At 39.7% G+C, this 17695-nt stretch overlaps 1 protein-coding gene across 1 annotated transcript in view; it reads left to right on the forward strand.

Annotated features, from left to right (window-relative positions):
* Positions 1-17490, forward strand: part of LOC308189328 (uncharacterized protein) — a 301527-nt gene extending 284037 nt beyond the window's left edge. The window contains exons 22-23 of the mRNA XM_080579258.1: positions 4686-4830; positions 5812-17490. Of these exons, the coding sequence (XP_080435384.1) occupies positions 4686-4830; positions 5812-5840 (174 nt within the window). The 3' untranslated portion in view covers positions 5841-17490. The remainder of the gene's footprint in view (positions 1-4685; positions 4831-5811) is intronic.
* The last annotated feature ends 205 nt before the right edge of the window (positions 17491-17695 follow it).

A 17695-nucleotide genomic window follows, 5' to 3' on the forward strand; every position in this document is an offset into this window, starting at 1 on the left:
GAGAAAAGGCTTTTTACATATTTAACGTAATTCTAGGGAAAATATACTGGAATTATGTATAAAGATATGTACACTGTAACCAAAGGGCATTTATATTCCCCTGTAGAATACTTACAACAATTTTATTGCTATTTGGTGTCATTTTGTAACAGATATAAAATACAGCCAGTAAACAAACTAGACTTTAGATTTAAGCTGACAGCTGTTCCTTCAGAAGCAATATTCAGATATTTAATCTTAAGAATACTGAATATTTTACAATTGTTTAAGCAAACTATATCTTTAGCATGTGAAGGACTGCGTGTTTTTATATACAGTTCTTGGATCTGATAATGACACTAAAAAACAACCTTAGAATAATCCACAGATTTGTCACTCCAATATATTCCCTGGGCAAATCAACAAATTGCCTCATGTTTTATTCTTAATTCCACAAATTCTTTTTATATATTCAGTGTTACTATGAATACTGGGGCCTGTTTTTTTTTTTTTTCTATATGTGTGTAAGCCATACAGCTGACACCAGTAGAATTTTTGCATGTATCTGAGTGCAGATTTGTCTGGGTCTAACTTTGGTAATGGAATAAATTGGCCAAATTGAATGCAAAATCCCCACATACTGTTTGCATAAGGAGTGCTCACTGCAGTGGTCACTAAAGATTTATGAAGAAGAGAAAGAAGGAGGATTGCTCTAGTTCAGTGACTGAAATTGATGTATTACCTTATGGCATCATTGTCAAATGGCTTCATCATCTCAACAGACCCTGCAGAGGGAGCAGGAAAGATCTGACCTTTCCACACTGTGTATTGGATAAGCTGAGGTGGGTAGTGAAGCCCTCCTGGTGAGGAAGAGATTGGGCAAAGGTGATTTTTGGTATAAATTGCCTCATATTGGTTGGCTTCAGCAGCATCATGCCAGATCATTTGCAATCACAGCCAGTTTACAGTGAGTTGGTTTCCTGGAAATCCCTGTGCAACAGAGTGCAAATTAGAGTGGCAAAGGTTTACCCCAGACTGTGTAGCAAGAACAATTCCACCCACAGAAATGCATCATTTGTGCACACGTTCCTGGGTTGGATGGGCTTCACCATGTGCTGCCTTGCTGACTCTGAGATCTATTCTTGCCTTGTTGAAGCCAAGTAATGTTTTTCAACTGTGTTCATCAGGAGGATGATCACCATTGTTTCATATCAATATACGCTGAGTTAGGAATCATACATGATAAAAGTCAGCTAAGGGATACTCCCATTGGAATAAGCAGTCAAATTAGTACAGCCTACAAACATACAGACCTTCAGTTGAGGTTCATGGAAGTATAGTTCCTCTGCAAGTAAGAATTAAATCAGACTACTTAAAGCTATATTTACCAGTATATATTTTTCCTTTACTGATGTAACTCAATTGAAGATAATCAGTTTAAGACATGAAATAGTTGTCCAGGTGGCTCTTTTCACCCCGATGAAAAGATGAGAGCATTCAAAAGAATTTCCTGGAGAAACCTTGAATTTGTATACTCTTCTCTTAAATTGATCCAGTTCATCTTGCACATAACCTGTCATTTCTGTCCTGAAATGGACACGGTATTTTGTTCCATGCCTTTGTGGTGGCTAAGCTTAACCCATTGCTAAAGAGGAAAAGGATGCACACACTGCATCTCAGCTGAGAAGTTATGCCTGAATATGTGCATTTACTCTTTCAGGTATAAGACTGAGTCCTTTTATTTTTTATTTTTTCATTTCCCAGTAAATTGAGGTATAGTCTTAAATGGAAACTGTGGCTTAATACATTATCAGCTGCTGTCAAGGTTATGCTGATGCATGCGGCAGGACGGAATTGCAGGAGGCAGCATGTGGCCATTTCCCCTCTCTCCAGTTTTCTTCAAATCCCAGGTTTGATCTACTCCCTGCTTCAGAAACCCACAGAACCATGGGAAACAAGATGTATTTCCAACAAGTCCTGTCTATTTGCAGTTGAGGCCATGGTCTCAGAACAAGCAGGAGAGTGATGAGACAGGTCCACCACTGGCTCTCAGCAGGATGCGCAGGCTTTCAGATAACGGGCAGATGACAGAAATACCTACACCGTGGCATTATAGCCTTGTTCTACATACACGTAATCCCCAATGTTAAATCATGCTGGCTTCTTTATAACTGGCAGAGAGAACAGGGTGAGGAGGAAGGGTTACATACCCAGCCAACATACACACAGATATTTTATGGGCATGGTTATTTACATTTATTTTTCCACTGGGACCTGTGGAGTTAGAGCTGCCTTATTCAAATGTTCACAGAAGAGATGGGAGCATGTTCTGCCAAAGCACATCCATTCAGTCTGAGGAAACACCCATGAGAAAAATGTTGTCATATCACTGTAGTTGTGCTGCATAACAAACATCAGTGCTGGTAATTAAAGGGTACTTTAAAAGTGTTATTTTGTATCCAAACTCTTCCCTTTTAGTTCTAAAACACTTTAAACACCTAGATTTGCTGTACTTTCAGTGATTTTCTGAATGGCTTTATGCTGTGAGAGTACAGACACTGATTACAGCAGAATGTATTTTGTACTCTTAAATGCTTATAATCTTTCATGTGGTTTTAAAATGTAGTTGTACTTGAATCAGCAGTAAAATCTCTGAAGTCAAAGGATAATTGCCAAAACAGCGCTAACTTATTTTACCCCCCCCCAAAAAAAAAACTTTGAAAAAGTACCTTGCAGCTACAGAGATTGACAAAATGCATCAATTATGTTTTTGCTCACTTTATAATTACATTGCAGTAAGTGCACAGCGAACTTTCCTATACAGTTGATTAACCATAAGGTTACTGCTATTAAGTTACTTTCAGAAACAACTTGGACTTTAATAACAGAACTCTGCACAATATTTGATCAAGTCTAAAAATCTGACATATCCATACAAACTTCAATTTAAAGTAAACAAGTAAACAGTAACACCTAAAGTGTAGCAAAGGGTTTCCATCATTTTGATCAGTCAGTGGGTATGGGAATGATCAGATCTGTAGGAGGTTTTGGTATGTTAACCAACACCAACAGACAGGCTATACCAGTGAACTCTGTGCACCTTCTGTATTTTTTTTTTCATAGAAACATAAAAATTAGTGTTCCAGCATCTGGGGAATTAGGACAAAATCTCCACAAGTACTGTGATGATATTTACGGGGTATTTCTTCAGATTATTGCAACAGAAAAACAAAACAAAACAAAAACAAAAACAAAAAAAAAACCAAACAAACAAAAAAAACCCAAACCCTGCTGTTACTGTTAGTTCAGTGATGATTCATGAGCCCTATTTCTCTTCTGTCTTCTTGAGTCTGTATTTTGCAAAAGTGTTGTGAAGCCCTGCTGGCTGTTATATCTCTATCTGATATCCTTGAAGATAATTTATACCATGAGTGAAACAGGTAATGACAGTCTAAACCTGGACTACCTCTTTATGTAAAAGAAGAAAACTAAAAATAAAGTAGTAGGTGTTTTGTGTAAGTAGTACCTAAGTAAGAAGACCGTGTAGCCTGTTGTGAGGAAACTTGCCTAGGATGTGGGATGCACGAGATCACTCCAACATTCTGCCAGAATTTTAACATGATCAGAGGATGTCCCCTACTTTACCTGTATATGCCAGTTCCAGAGGTAACAGCACTTCCCAACTTCACAAGGTAACAAATATAGAAGTACAACAAGATGCTTCATCAAGAAGATGGTATAAGAGGATATAAGATACTTCGTCAGAGGAATAATAAAAGTATACAAAACTGCAATAGAAATTGGAGATTATACCTGTACATAAACTAATGTTTGTGTAATTTATTACAGCTGTACTAAAACAGGTTGAAAATAGCAAAATTCGTTACAAAATTATTTTTTTTTTACTGGAGCAATCCACTTTTGTCCATGCTAGTATTTGAGTAACAGCAGCTAGACAGAGCTGAGGATCTGTTACTTCTTGTTGTTGTAAATTTGATTTCTGCTCACATTCAGCTAAGCAAAATCTCTCTTACATGGGCCCTCCAGAAAGTGAATAGAATCAGAGCCAGGGCACTCTTGTGCAACATGCCACCCACATGACACAAGCAGAAGATCTAACGTGATGTGGTAACTACTAACCAGCCGAGCTGGAGCTGAGGCTTTCTAACCAATTTCCAGTTCTATAACACATCATCTTCTCCTCATGGCCACAATTTTCCTCTTTGAAGGTCTATTCTTTATCCACTCAAATCTTCTCCATGTGTCAAGAACATCATAAGAAGAAAATATTAAAAGCAATGGGCAAAAAAAATCCCCACTCCGCTGTTTTACTAAAGCGTTTAGAGTGAGAAAAAATAGGTGAATTCCAATTTCACATGTGTTTAAATTGCTAATCTCACTGCTGTATCTGTATTACTGAATACATTTACAGTAACTTTTACTTTATAATATTTTGGCAGAACTGTTATAAAAATTGTTATAAGGCCTAATAGTGGAACTGAACCACGAACGCTAAATTGTAAGCTGCTGTAAAGCTGGGTTATTAGTATGACAGAATAAAATTTCACACTCAAAAAAGCTTCTAAGCCACAATATTTTGAAAGTAAGAAGAGAGAGGTGGGGAAGTGTAATCAAAGTCATCTGTTCACTGATATTTCACTGTACGCTGCCATAATAATTTGTTGTTTGTCTGTTCTGTTTTTCAGGCATTTGGTGATATTACTGGAATAAGTCTTTTGTGTAATGAAGTGAGCACAGCTCAGGAACATGTAAATAAAATGGACAGTATGCTGCATATATCTTCAAATATCAAGTTGAAGAAGAGGAAGAGGAGTGTGGCTAGGTGGAAAGGTATTATTTTCAGTTTCTGTACCTAGATGGAAAGCAATACTGATACCTAAACACAAAATTATAAGAGGTACAAAGGAAACAGGTCATTTGAAAACAAGTTTTCCCTTGGAAAGACCAGGGTATGATTGGTTAGGGAGGAAATTTCACAGTGGTGTTTTCTAGCGAGTCTTCCTCCTTAGGTAGTATCAAAGGTCTGTCAGAAGAGTCCTGAAGGCTGAGGAGCTGGCATTCATTACTCAGGCCCAGTCACACTTTCCATTCTGCAGCTGAGTATAGCAGTAAAGTAACCCCAGTGCAATCTATCTGGAGCAAGGGCTAGCATTGCAAGTGTGCTGAGGGCAGGTGTAAATCAGCAACTTGATTTGTAATTAGGTAGATGTCCACACGTACTCGTCTGGGTGCAAAAGTCCAAAAGCATCTGCTGTAATGGCTCCAATCTCTCAGACTTGCACTGTATTTTTCACTGTGTGAAAAATACAATGTGAAAAATTCCATTGATTACACTGATGAAAAATGCCCATGTATGTTAAATTATTAAGTGAAGTTGCTGCCTATCAAAGGTAGTGTCAAGGTGTTTGATAACAGAGAATTATAGAACACACAGGGTGTCCATAGATGTCCATATTAATGCAAGATACCACTTTCCTCTTGTTTCTTTTGCAAGATCTCAGTACCAGGTATGGCTTCACCAGATCCATGCACTTATCTGAGTCTTCTCAGTGTGAGTTTTCTAATGCCTTCTCAGGAGCAAAGGTTGGATAAAAGTGCATTGTGTTACTTTAAAATCCATGGTAATCTTGTCTGCTGACAGAGAAGCCTTGGAAAGTTCACATATGTACAGAAGGCATAGTTTTTTAAATGAAAATAGGTTAATTTAGTGTATGGACTCTTGCTTATGTGCCATTCTTGTTGGGGTTATTGGTACACTGTGATCCATGTATTTACAACATCTTTCTCCACATCTTTTTCTCTAATCTTCAGGAAATCACGTTGCTTCCAATAAGAGCTAATTCCTGGAGGACTGCATAGTTCACAGAGTTATTTACACCCAGATTTACATCCATGCTATGATTACTGTCTGACAGGATTTATGGTTCTGATGTCCACACTTCTGTTTACAGAATTGTCCTGCAACTGCACCATTCATTACTCTTCTGTAGCTTCAAATGACATTTCAGTGTGGGAGCTCATCGGACCTGTTCATAGATCTGATATATAGTAATTTTATAAGACTTTTTTCCTTCCATTTAGTGGGACATTCCCACACTGCTCAGGTTTGCTTATACCTGCTTTCCACTGTAGTGGTGGGGAAAATGTTGCTGATTTCTTTCAAGTTTCATGAATCAAACATTGCCCGTGTTTTCAGTTATTGTTCAAAAGCACAACACTATAGTAATTGCAAGGTTACAAAGATGCCCAGAAGAGGAACAATGATGGCTTCATGCCATGAAATACCACCAGTTCTGAAGCCACGTCCCAACAGGCTGCGAATTTTATGAGATCCCAGAGGAGAACATTTTGCTGGGGTCTTAACGTTGATCAAACCTACTTCTCTGGAAGCTACAGCAACTTAAAGCCTCATGTTTTCTTACAAGTATTCAAGTATTTCTCATTAGTTTGAACCAGTCAGTGCCTATTCTATTTGGCTTCACACAAGTGCATAAAAAATGAAGTCCATGCCCCAAGGCAAGGCCTACAAAAGACAGCAGAAGGAGATGGTGGGAAGGGGAACAGAAGCAAAAAAGGTGAAGTCATTCTGTCAAGGTTGTGGAAGTCAGCAGCAAATGAAGAACTAGATGGCAGACTGCCCATGCCCTGACTCCTGGTATTCCCTGTGCTAGAATCCTTTTTGTCCTAAAAATGCAGACAGAAAAGGGAAGAGTCTTAGCTTCCTGCAATTTTGAATCATTCATGTAGAACAGTTAATCAATTAACATAAGTATTGGTGACATTTTTCCAACTAGTATGTTTTTCTGGTGTCTGTGTGTTTACACTGATTTGTAAAAACTTTTTCAGATGCACTTAACTTTGTAAGATATATCCTGATGTTTTGAACATTGTTGATTAATTTTATGTACATCTCTGGTTCTTATCCATCTGAATAATAATTAAATGATGTTAGGTAGCAACCTGGAGATTTAAATGTCAATCCTGAAAACGCTCTTTCTTTGGGTTTGCAGTATAATGATTTGGTTTCCATTTTTTCCTACTTCTAATTGACTTGTGAACATACATGTGTGTGTGTTACATTACGACAGAATGGTGTTAAAATTATTCTGAATACCTATAAGCAGTGATTTAATTTTTGTGGGTTCTGTTGCATCAGGTATCACTTGGATAGCTTCTGTCCATCATACAGGAATAAAATTGCCTTCTTCATTTTTGCTTTGCCTGTTGACATTTCAAACCATTGCATATAATTTTGAAAAGGAAGCTAAATGAAGAGAAGCTGTCCAGTCCGATGTTTTTCTTCTGTGGAATTTTTCTACCTGAGTGGAATTCACTTTTTACCAATTGCCCCAGCATCTGACAAGAAGTGACAAAAACAATGTGGTAGAGGTCACTAGCATTGTGTACATGACTGTCTTCAGCTATGAGTTGTGGTTCTCTTCAACCTCCAGCTGCTTATGGGCAACAGTACCAAGTAGATAGACTACTGTAGGCAGCATCGTGCTTGGCCCATCTTCTTGGCTTAGGTTTTATCTTTGAACATGAATTAATATAATTGTAAAAATCCCTTTGGGCAATAGTATATCCTAGGTTGCCCGTCACTGATTTAAGACACTTCAATCTGGATTTGTAAGATTTTGACTTCATTATAGGTATTATGCCAGTATTTAGTTTTATAGAAATACTGAATCTTATTTGTGGAGGTGGATGACCTCTCCTTCAGATTCTGATAGGACTATATTTATTTTTTAACAAATGTAGAACTGGGCTTGAGTCTCTATTTGTCATGAAAGACTTGGTCCACCATTTTTATCCCCTCAGTTATCTTGACATGTTTCCACTGGCTTTCGTCTGATCTGGGAGCTACAATTCTGCAACAGTACCTATTCTTGAAAGCTGAATTTAAAGTAGGTTTAAATATTAACTAAATTTATCTTATCTTTTTTTCTCTCTCTTTTTTTTCCCTGAAAATGTAGCATCCTATCTATTAATTTTGTTTATTCATATCCTGTGAGTTTCTGTGGTTGTTGGTCAGTATACAACAGCTGTTACTTGACTTTGAAGTGGTTTTCCGAAGTGCTTTTATCAGCAACATCATCCATAATGCTCAGTAATAGTTGGATAGTAATTGCTTGCCTATGCAGTGTTCCTTTACAACAATTTTCTCCCGTGTAGCTATATATATGTAGTCATTACTGAAAAGTGTAAATAAAGAATCCTTTTAGTGGTGTAGTTTCCCTAGGTACCTACTGTGCTCTTATTATCTAAAACATCCTCCCCATCTGTAGTTCTGTTCTATTAAAGGATAAAGACGTAAGTATGAATTAAAAATTAAAATGCTTGTTGTAGATTGGAGTACAAGGTCTATTAGAATATATCTGGTGCTAGGCTCCCAGTACAGTAGATAGATTAAGCACCAGTTAAGCAAGAGGATGAAAAATGAGTGATTTTCATCATTCAGTTAAATATAGTGCTAAGTGGTATGTGCTAGCATTAAAAGCAAATTACTTAGCACTTCACCAATCACAGCATGAGGGCATTCCATTGGAATCAGTATTTCCACTGATGCTCAGTCCTCAGTTTTATTAAATAAATCAGCTGTTAATGCTTAAGGAAGCAGTCGAAGATGTATTGCTATGATAATAAAAAGATTTAAAATGTAAAAATAAAGAGAAGCAGTACCTCATTTTAATTAAATGTCCTAGGGAAACCTCCCTATCTCTTAACAACAAAAGTCTGAAGTGCTTGTGGATCTGTAATATTTGCATCTCCTGTACCTTCTTCAGGTCTTCCTTTCTTACTAATGAATACGACCTTTCCTTTTTTTTTTTTTTTTTAATAACATCATTTTTTCTCATAAATCTGCTCCCATGTCACTGAACACTTTGATGAGCTTTTCTGATCCCCTCTTATACCTCCTTGATAGGATATTATTAACCACTAATCTAGAGACGAGGAGCCTGATCCTCAGCACAGGTATTTTATGGCTGCTCAGTCAAAGATGATGGAGATCTGAGAATTTACACCAGCAAAGGTTTTGGCACTGAGGGCTACCTTTATATGATGCAACAATATTATTTCCTCCACAGCAGTTGGGAATCAGTTTTTGCAAAACATCTGCTGTTGGGATATATGGAACCTGGGAGCAGTACCAAGTTTTAGACCATTTCTAAGCCTCAAACTACTTCCAGTCTTATCTGGCAGGAGCCATGCAGCGAAGGTCCTGGGAATGACACTCACTGGAGATGGCTCAGGGTCTGACCCATAGCTGCATCTTCACCAGCAAGATCAAATGTTAAAAAGAGAGAAATTTACAGTGCAGGTCTCAAAATTATGAGATTAGGGAGAGCACGGATGAAACTAGCTTGAGTCCTTCATTTTCCCCTTGGTGTCACTCCTGGAGGATTCTTACTTTGAATTTTCTTCAATGACTGGGTTAGAAAGTTGTTTTCTTTTCAAAAAGAAAGGAGTACAAAATGGGACAAACAAAGAACAAAGAAGAAAACAAAGAATCTCATGTAAGTACGTTAAGTACATAATTGCAGGAGCTCATACATGGAATAAACCACCACCCTTTCCAGCACTGATTTTAAAAACAATCGTTTCCTTTGGTCAAGAGAGGAAGGACATGGGACAATCAACTTAAATTATTGCAAATACTTTCTTTTTTTTTTTTTTTTTGAGATAGGGCAACTGACCATACCCAAGGAATAAGCTAGATATGGTTTATCTATTTTGAGTAAGAAGGCTAGCTGGAGATGTACTGAGTTTTCTTCTGGCCCTACGTTTCTGGAGTTCAGTAAAAAATCTGTAACCAAAACCAGTACCTTTTCCATTTGTGCTTAACTTGAGTGAAATCAATGTAGATTGATACAGCAGTTTTTCCATTGATAGTGTAGGATAATGACATTTGACTTGGAAGAAATATTTCATAAAATCTTGGCATATTTCAAAATGTTTCCTTGTGAAAAAATATGTCAGTCTTTTACAACATATGTTCTAAAATAAGGCATGTAAACAGTACTTCCTTCTCTTGGTGCAGCAGATTTTCATCGTTACTCGCCTATTTTCTTTTACTTAGATATGTACTCATAAGTTTGTTTTTCTTGTTTTACAAGATCTTTATTCAAAGTTCCTCTTAATGCTTAAGTGTTAAAACAACATTATTTCTTTTTGGTACCAATATAACATTTCCTTATAAAAATATTTAATAATATATAATATTTAACCTAGCTTTCAAAATACAGAATCCCTTTTTTTCATTTTCTTGGCTGACATGTAGTAGTTCTGATGGATCTTTTCTGGGTATGCCAATCCTGTCATATACACTAATATGAAATAATGACACGAGGTTGACTTAACTAGGCATAATAGGGCATATTTCTAAAACATTCTGTATGGAAGTTATATGCATCGATCTTGCTGCTTGTTAATGGAATTGGTGAAGTGCCTCATCTGCACTAAGACATATTTATAATAGCCTCGTACTTCAAAAGTGCAGGGTTCTTACATAATAAAATAATAAAAATTAAAAAAAAAAAAGACCCCTGAACAGCATTGTTTCAGATTCATTATAGAATTTCATCATGCAACGGAAGATATAACAACATTGAATTTGGAGCAAAAACCAGTTATCTTTACATCTAAAACCAGTGTGTAAATGTGTAGGCTAATGTGTAGAGAATGAAAGCAAGACGGATTTCAGTGGCAAGACTCTGTATTTCAGACCTTTTTGAGTGGTTTGTCTGCTGTCCATGCCAAGTCTTCATTTCCCATCTTTTAATTAAAAATCAGTTTTTGAAGGCTTTTGCAATTTTCCACGAATGTTATCTGTGAATATTAGATATATTTTAAACTATCTGAGAACTACCTTTTTTATGGAATATTTCCAGAGGTGGAAAATATTAAAATCTTTAAAGTTTTGGATAGAAACTGGCTTACAGACAGCTATTTTTCCTTTATTTCCAGGTTTCCATTTTGAATTGCTCATATCTAGTGTCCAAACATTTTGTGGACAGCTGACACTGGAAAGGTTACCATATTACATTGATCTTTTAATGACTCTTAAATGCTGCCTTATGCCTATGAATCAATGGCCTTATGCACACGAACACAGCTAATGAGGACTGGGTTAAGGACTAATTAAGCAAGCTGGACATCCATAAGTCCATGGGTCCTGATGGGATGCACCCATGGGTGCTGAGGGAGCTGGAAGAAGTCATTTCTAGGTCACTCTCCATCATCTTTGGTAAGTCATGGGCATCAGGAGAGGTGCCTGAGGACTGGAGGAAAGCAAATGTCACTCCTGTTTTCAAAATGGGCAAGAAGGAGGACCCAGGTAACTATAGACCGGTCAGCCTCACCTCCATACAATCATAGAATCATAGAATATCCTGAGTTGAAAGGGACCCACAAGGATCATCGAGTCCAGTTCCTGGCACCACACAGGTCTACCCAAAAATTCAGAACATGTGACTAAGTGCACAGTCCAAACACGTCTTAAACTCGACAGCCTTGGTGCCGTGACTACTTCCCTGGGAAGCCTGTTCCAGTGCACAACAACCCTCTCAGTGAAGAACCTCTTCCTGATGTCTAGCTTGAATCTTCCCTGCCTCAGCTTGACACCATTCCCTCTGGTCCTATCACTGGTCACTAAAGAGAATAGATTAGTGCCTGCACCTCCACTCCCCATCATAAGGAAGCTGTAGGCCATGATGAGGTCTCCCCTCAGCCTCCTCTTTTCCAGGCTGAACAGGCCAAGTGACCTCAGCTGCTCCTCATACTTCTTCCCCTCTAGGCTCTTCACCATCTTTGTAGCCCTCTGGACACTCTCCAACAGTTTTACATTCTTTTTGTACTGTGGTGCCCAGAACTGCACACAGTACTAGAGGTGAGGCCGCACCAGTGCAGAGTAGAGCAGGATAATCACTTCCCTCGACTGACTAGCAATGCTGTCTGTGCTTGATGCACTCCAGGGTACGGTTGGCCCTCCTGGCTGCCAGGGCACACTGCTGGCTCATATTCAGCTTGCTATCAACCACAACCCCCAGATCCCTCTCTGCAGGGCTGCTCTCCAGCATCTCGTCCCCCAGTCTGTACTTATAGCCAGGGTTGCCCCATCCCAGGTGCAGGACCCGGCACTTGCTCTTGTTCAGCTTCATGCAGTTGGTGATTGCCCAGCTCTCCATTCTGTCCAGATCTCTCTGCAAGACCTTTCCACCCTCAACAGTCTACAACTCCTCCAAGTTTGGTGTCGTCAGCAAATTTGCTCAAAACACCTTCTAGTCCTACATCCAAATCATTTATAAAGACATTGAAGAGGACTGGCCCTAAAATGGAGCCTTGGGGGACCCCACTGGTGACCATCCACCAGCCTGATGTGGCCCCATTTACCACAACCCTTTGAGCCCTACCTGTCAGCCAATTGCTCACCCATCATATGATATTTTTTTTTTTTTTCTGTATGCTGGGCTTTTTGTATTGTATTTGTATTTTTGTAGCATTCCATCCTATGGGAATCTGTGTCAATAGATTTACTGAAATCCGAAAAGATCACATCAGCTGGTTTCCCTTGATTGACTAGATGGGTGATCCTATCACAAAAAGAAATCAAGTTAGTCAAACAGGACCTACCCCTCCTGAACCCATGCTGGCTGGGACCAATGACTGCATTGTCCCCCAGGTGCACTTCAATGACATCAAGGATAATCTCCTCCATAATTTTACCAGGCACTGATGTAAGACTGACAGACCCCCCTGCTCACCCTGCCTGTGCAAACTGCAGCGCTGAGTGATGTGCCACGTCATGGTCGCTGCATTCTGGGTCGCTCGAGCTCCCCAGTGGCTGTCTTTATACAGCCTGGGAGGGGGCGCTGCTGGCTCCACCCATGCCTCATCAGCCTTCCTCGCGAGGGCTGCCGGGCCCTGGTGCCTCCCTTGGCTGCCTTGAGTGGCCTCAATGGCGGAAAAAAACCCTGCCTGCCTCGATCCCCTGCTCCGCTGCAAAACGCGTCTGTCCCAGAGCCAATCGCCTTGACAAGAGGTAAGGTGATGGGACAACTTATCCTTGGCATTGTGTCTAGGCGTATCAAGGGTAAAAGGGTCATTAGGGGCAGTCAACATGGCTTCATCAAGGGGAAATCATGCTTGAACAACCTGATAGCCTTTTATGAGGATATAACCGGGTGGATAGATGATGGAAAGGCAGTGGGCGTGGTGTATCTTGATTTCAGTAAAGCCTTTGACACAGATTCCCATAGGATGGAATGGGACGGAGTCAAGTTGGAGTCCTGTATCTAGTGGAGTCCCTCAAGGATTGGTACTGGGACCAGTGTTGTTCAATATATTCATCGATGACTTCGATGAGGGAATGGAGTGCACCATCAGCAGGTTTGCTGATGACACTAAACTATGAGGAGTGGCTGACACGCCGGAAGGCTGTGCTGCCATCCAGTGGGACCTAGACAGGTTGGAGAATTGGGTGGGGAGAAGTTTAATGAAATATAATGAGGGCAAGTGTAGAGTCCTGCATCTGGGCAAGAACAACCCCAGACACCAGTATAATTTGGGGACTGCCCTGCTGGAGAGCAGCGAAGGGGAAAGGGACCAGGGGGTCCTGATGGACAGTGCAATGGTCATGAGCCAGCACTGTGCCCTTGTGGCCAAGAAGGCCAATGGCATCCTGGGGTGTATTAGCAGGGCTGTGGTTAGTAGGTCGAGCGAGGTTCTCCTCCCCCTTTGCTCTGCCCTGGTGAGATCACATCTAGAATATTGCATCCCATTCTGGGCCCTTCAATTCAAGAAGGACAGGGAACCGCTTGAGAGAGTCCAGTGCAGAGCCATGAGGATGATTAAAGAAGTGGAGCATCTCCCTTATGAGGAAAGGCTGAGGGAGCTGGGTCTCTTTAGCTTGGAGAAGAGGAGACTGAGGGGTGACCTTATTAATGTTTGTAAATATGGAAAGGGTGAGTGTCAGGAGGACGGAGCAAGGCTCTTCTCAGTGACATCTAATGATAGGACAAGGGGCAATGGGTGCAAACTGGAACATAGGAGGTTCTGCTTAAATATGAGACAAAACTTTTTCACAGTGAGGGTGACAGAACACTGGAACAGGCTGCCCAGTGGGGTTGTAGAGTCTCCTTCTCTGGAGACTTTCAAAACCCACCTGGACACATTCCTGTGTGACATGATCTAGGTGTTCCTGCTCCAGCATGGGGATTGGACTAGGTGATCTTTCAAGATCCCTTCCAATCCCTAACATTCTGTGATTCTGTGTGATTCTGTAATCAGGAACATGATGTTTTTACCTAGTCTGGGGCTGTACTTAAAAGCGGAGGGCTTGACTGTACTCCTCTGACAGCCAGAGAGATTTTACGGAGAATGCAAAAGGGCTACTACAGGCACAATGTGGTCCAAAAAGAAAATGGTTAAAATATTAATAAAATAAGATTTAGAGCTGTTGCATTTAGATTTCTAATATTTAGCCTTCCTTTTCTGCCCTTACTATTGCTGTGGACACAAGATCTCCTCTGAGCACAGCTGTGCCACCCAAAGACATCATCTGCAACTGCTTTTTCTCACAGAAGTTGCACCCATGGGAACTCTCCCTCACCCGTTTCAGGATGAGCAAACACCTTGTGTTACACCATTCAAGATTTGCAGAGCCATTTTAACTAAGACAGGTGAGAGAACAGTCACATGAGCAGCTCCAACAGCAGATCTGAGTGCATTAATCTTTGAGAGAAGGGTAGTGAGGACTGTTGAGGGTGATGCTGTTATTCCTTTATCCAGCACAGCTGCAATTGAAATGGATTTCTGCTTTGTGTGTGTCTCTCTGTGTGTTAAGAATGCTAATTTGGAAGTCCTATGTTTCTTATTTGACTGAAATGTTGTGAACGGAAAGAAAGATCTTTGAGGTGGGAGTTCTTAAGGGATGTTAAATGACTGGGGATGATGTACGATCTATATTAGCAGTAGCACAGTACAGCAGGAATGGATCCAGAGAGGAAAATGGTGTTGAAGGTCTGGTGTCCATGCCACACATCATGGGAGTTTACTTCAGACTATTCTAACCTGGTCCTATGGACCTGTTAGGTGTTGGAGTGAGCTAGGTTTATTCCTGGAATAAACTTTCAGAAATAAATTATAATATACTTCCAGCCTAATTGCAACTAAGGAACCCAGTGAATGTGCACCAAGACTGCCACAGTATGAAAAAAGCTCAGTTAGTGGGGACAACTTGGAAGATTTGCCCCCAAAAGCTCTTCTAAGTCACTAATGGAGGACCCTTCAAAGCTACCCAAGCCACCTGGGTAGGCAAGACACAAAATGTCCATTTAATGGATCAGAGCTTATGGCTGTCCACTAAGGGAACCTGATCAGCACTATTGTGGCTTGTACTCCCAGTCCTGCTAGGGTTGTCAGCGAAGCCATTAAGTAGCTCTATATTTTAAAACTAGTAAATAGTCCTAAGTTATTAGTCTTCCCTCTAATATCACTGGTGATATGTATCTTCTTTCAGCTGTGTCAGGATGTATGGGGAACACAATGACTCTAAAAAGGCAACTATGCTATTGGTTATGCTTTTGGCTTTTTCTAGTATACTTGCCGGTCAATCTTTGTAGCTGTGCCTGCTTGCATGCAGTGGATGATGGGGAGTCCCATTCACTCCCCATACTGCAGCCCTTTGTTGCACACTTAGCTGGGCTTACGCAGTCCTAGCTGTTATATTTGTGGGTGTGGTGAAACAAAAAGATGCTGCGAATGATACAGGTTCAAGTGAAGGACCTGACCTTATGACTTCTCAAGGTTTCTGATCAGGTGGGACCTGAATGAGAGAGGAAAGGAGCCTCATAGAAGGTCAGATTCAGAGAGGTTACAGTGTTTTTACTTGTTTTGCAATGTTCCTGAAAGGGGAGTGATATGTCTGGGTAATTAGGTTTGGACTGTAATAGTTTGGCTTTCTTTTATTCTTGTTACGTGGATAGCTCATATTTATTTTTTCTTCTCAAAATGCTCATGAGAACAATTTCAAAATTGACACGGTGCTTATCAGAAGTTAGTAATTGGATAGTGCAACCCATTTGTTTGATAAAGCTGAACTGTTTGTTTTTGTTTTCTAAAAGCTAATAGGCATTGTTCCTTCTTTGACATTTGATTTTAATGGCTGTAATGTTGCTCCTGTCTTAACAGCTATATGTCTGGGTGTTTTCTTGATTCCCTGCTTTCTCTGCATGCTGCAGGAGACTAACTCTTTAACTCTTCAGCTTCTGGCATCTGAGGTAGTTTCCTCATTGCTCCAATTGCTGCAGTATTGCATGGAGTTGTCACATGCAAAGTGCTGGCATTCAGTGGTGAATTAAAGCTGAAGGTAAAGGTGTAGTTTTTCCTAGGTTTGCATTGCTTTAATTAGTTCAGAAATAGTATAATCTTAAAAAAAAATAAAAAAAATCTTCATTACAGTTTTGCTTCAATGTGATCGTATGAAATTTGCTAAGGCGGGCCAAAACTTTAGTAAAAAAGAGGTATGTAAAACTCATCTGACCATATCGCTTGCCATTAATGGAGTTCTCTGAGGTACCACTTTTATTACTACAAGACTGGCTTATTGCAGTTTCTTTTCCTTCAGCCTTCAAGCAAAATCAATTCATGAACTATGCAACACTGCTTTAAAGCTCTTTTTGTGAGACAAGCCTAATCTACATATGGCATTGTCCCTACTTTACTGTCTTTTAATTGGCTACAAGCAGCTTACCATATTGACTGAAAAAATTCTTCTTGTTACATTTAGAGCTATTGCTAATTATGATCTTTCTCCTCGTCTTCTTGATTTGTAGTGCAGGTCCCCTTCTGAGGAGCTCTGTCCTTTCTGTTTCAGACCAGAATCTCCTTTACTAGAACACATTCCCACCCTAGGTTCTTGTCACCTCTTGTCTAAGGTGCTGCTCTTAATAAGGCACTAAATGAGATGGACTACTGCTCTGGGATCAGATAGCAAATTCTGCTTTCCTAATAGGTACTGGGGTGCTTCTGAAAATATCATTATGTTAGCCTAAGGTTGGAAGCTTAGTGAATATTTCAGCAGTGAAATAGAAAATATAAATTAAAAAAAAAATAGAGCCTAGGGATTTTGTGTAGTTTTATATGGGCTAAAGAGAGGTTATGTGGAAATGTTCACTCAGTAAATAAAATGCATATTTCATTACAGTTAAATATAGAAGGATTCTAACCGAAGGAGTTGTTAAAAACATCAGTTGTCACTTTTGATAACTGTAAATATGTAGCAAAGTTAATACGCTAACTCATTATTATGGAAGGAACAGGAGAAGAAAATGTTATGATGAAGTATTATTTTCCAGCAATTTGACTGTAGTAATTTCTCCTTGACTACAACGATCTTCTAATTCCTGGAGACAAAAAAAAAAAAAAAAAGTTAAATATTGCAGAATATCCATCTTATTTTTAAGAATGGAGCATCAGATTGCTATACAATCCTCACTGCTGATGCAATCAATGGAAATCTGTCTAAGAAAGATGTGAAATGGTGTGCCACACTTATTCATGAGTAAAGCTGATTGAAAAAATTCTACTTGACACACTGCGTCACAAAATGAGGGCAGAAATTTTAGCATAATTCAGGGACTCAAATGAGAGTTATTCAGAGATCTGGAAAACATTGTCATCAATCTCTTTGGAG

This window comes from Anser brachyrhynchus (assembly GCF_964034855.1).
Source record: "Anser brachyrhynchus genome assembly, chromosome: 2".
NCBI lineage: Eukaryota > Metazoa > Chordata > Aves > Anseriformes > Anatidae > Anser > Anser brachyrhynchus.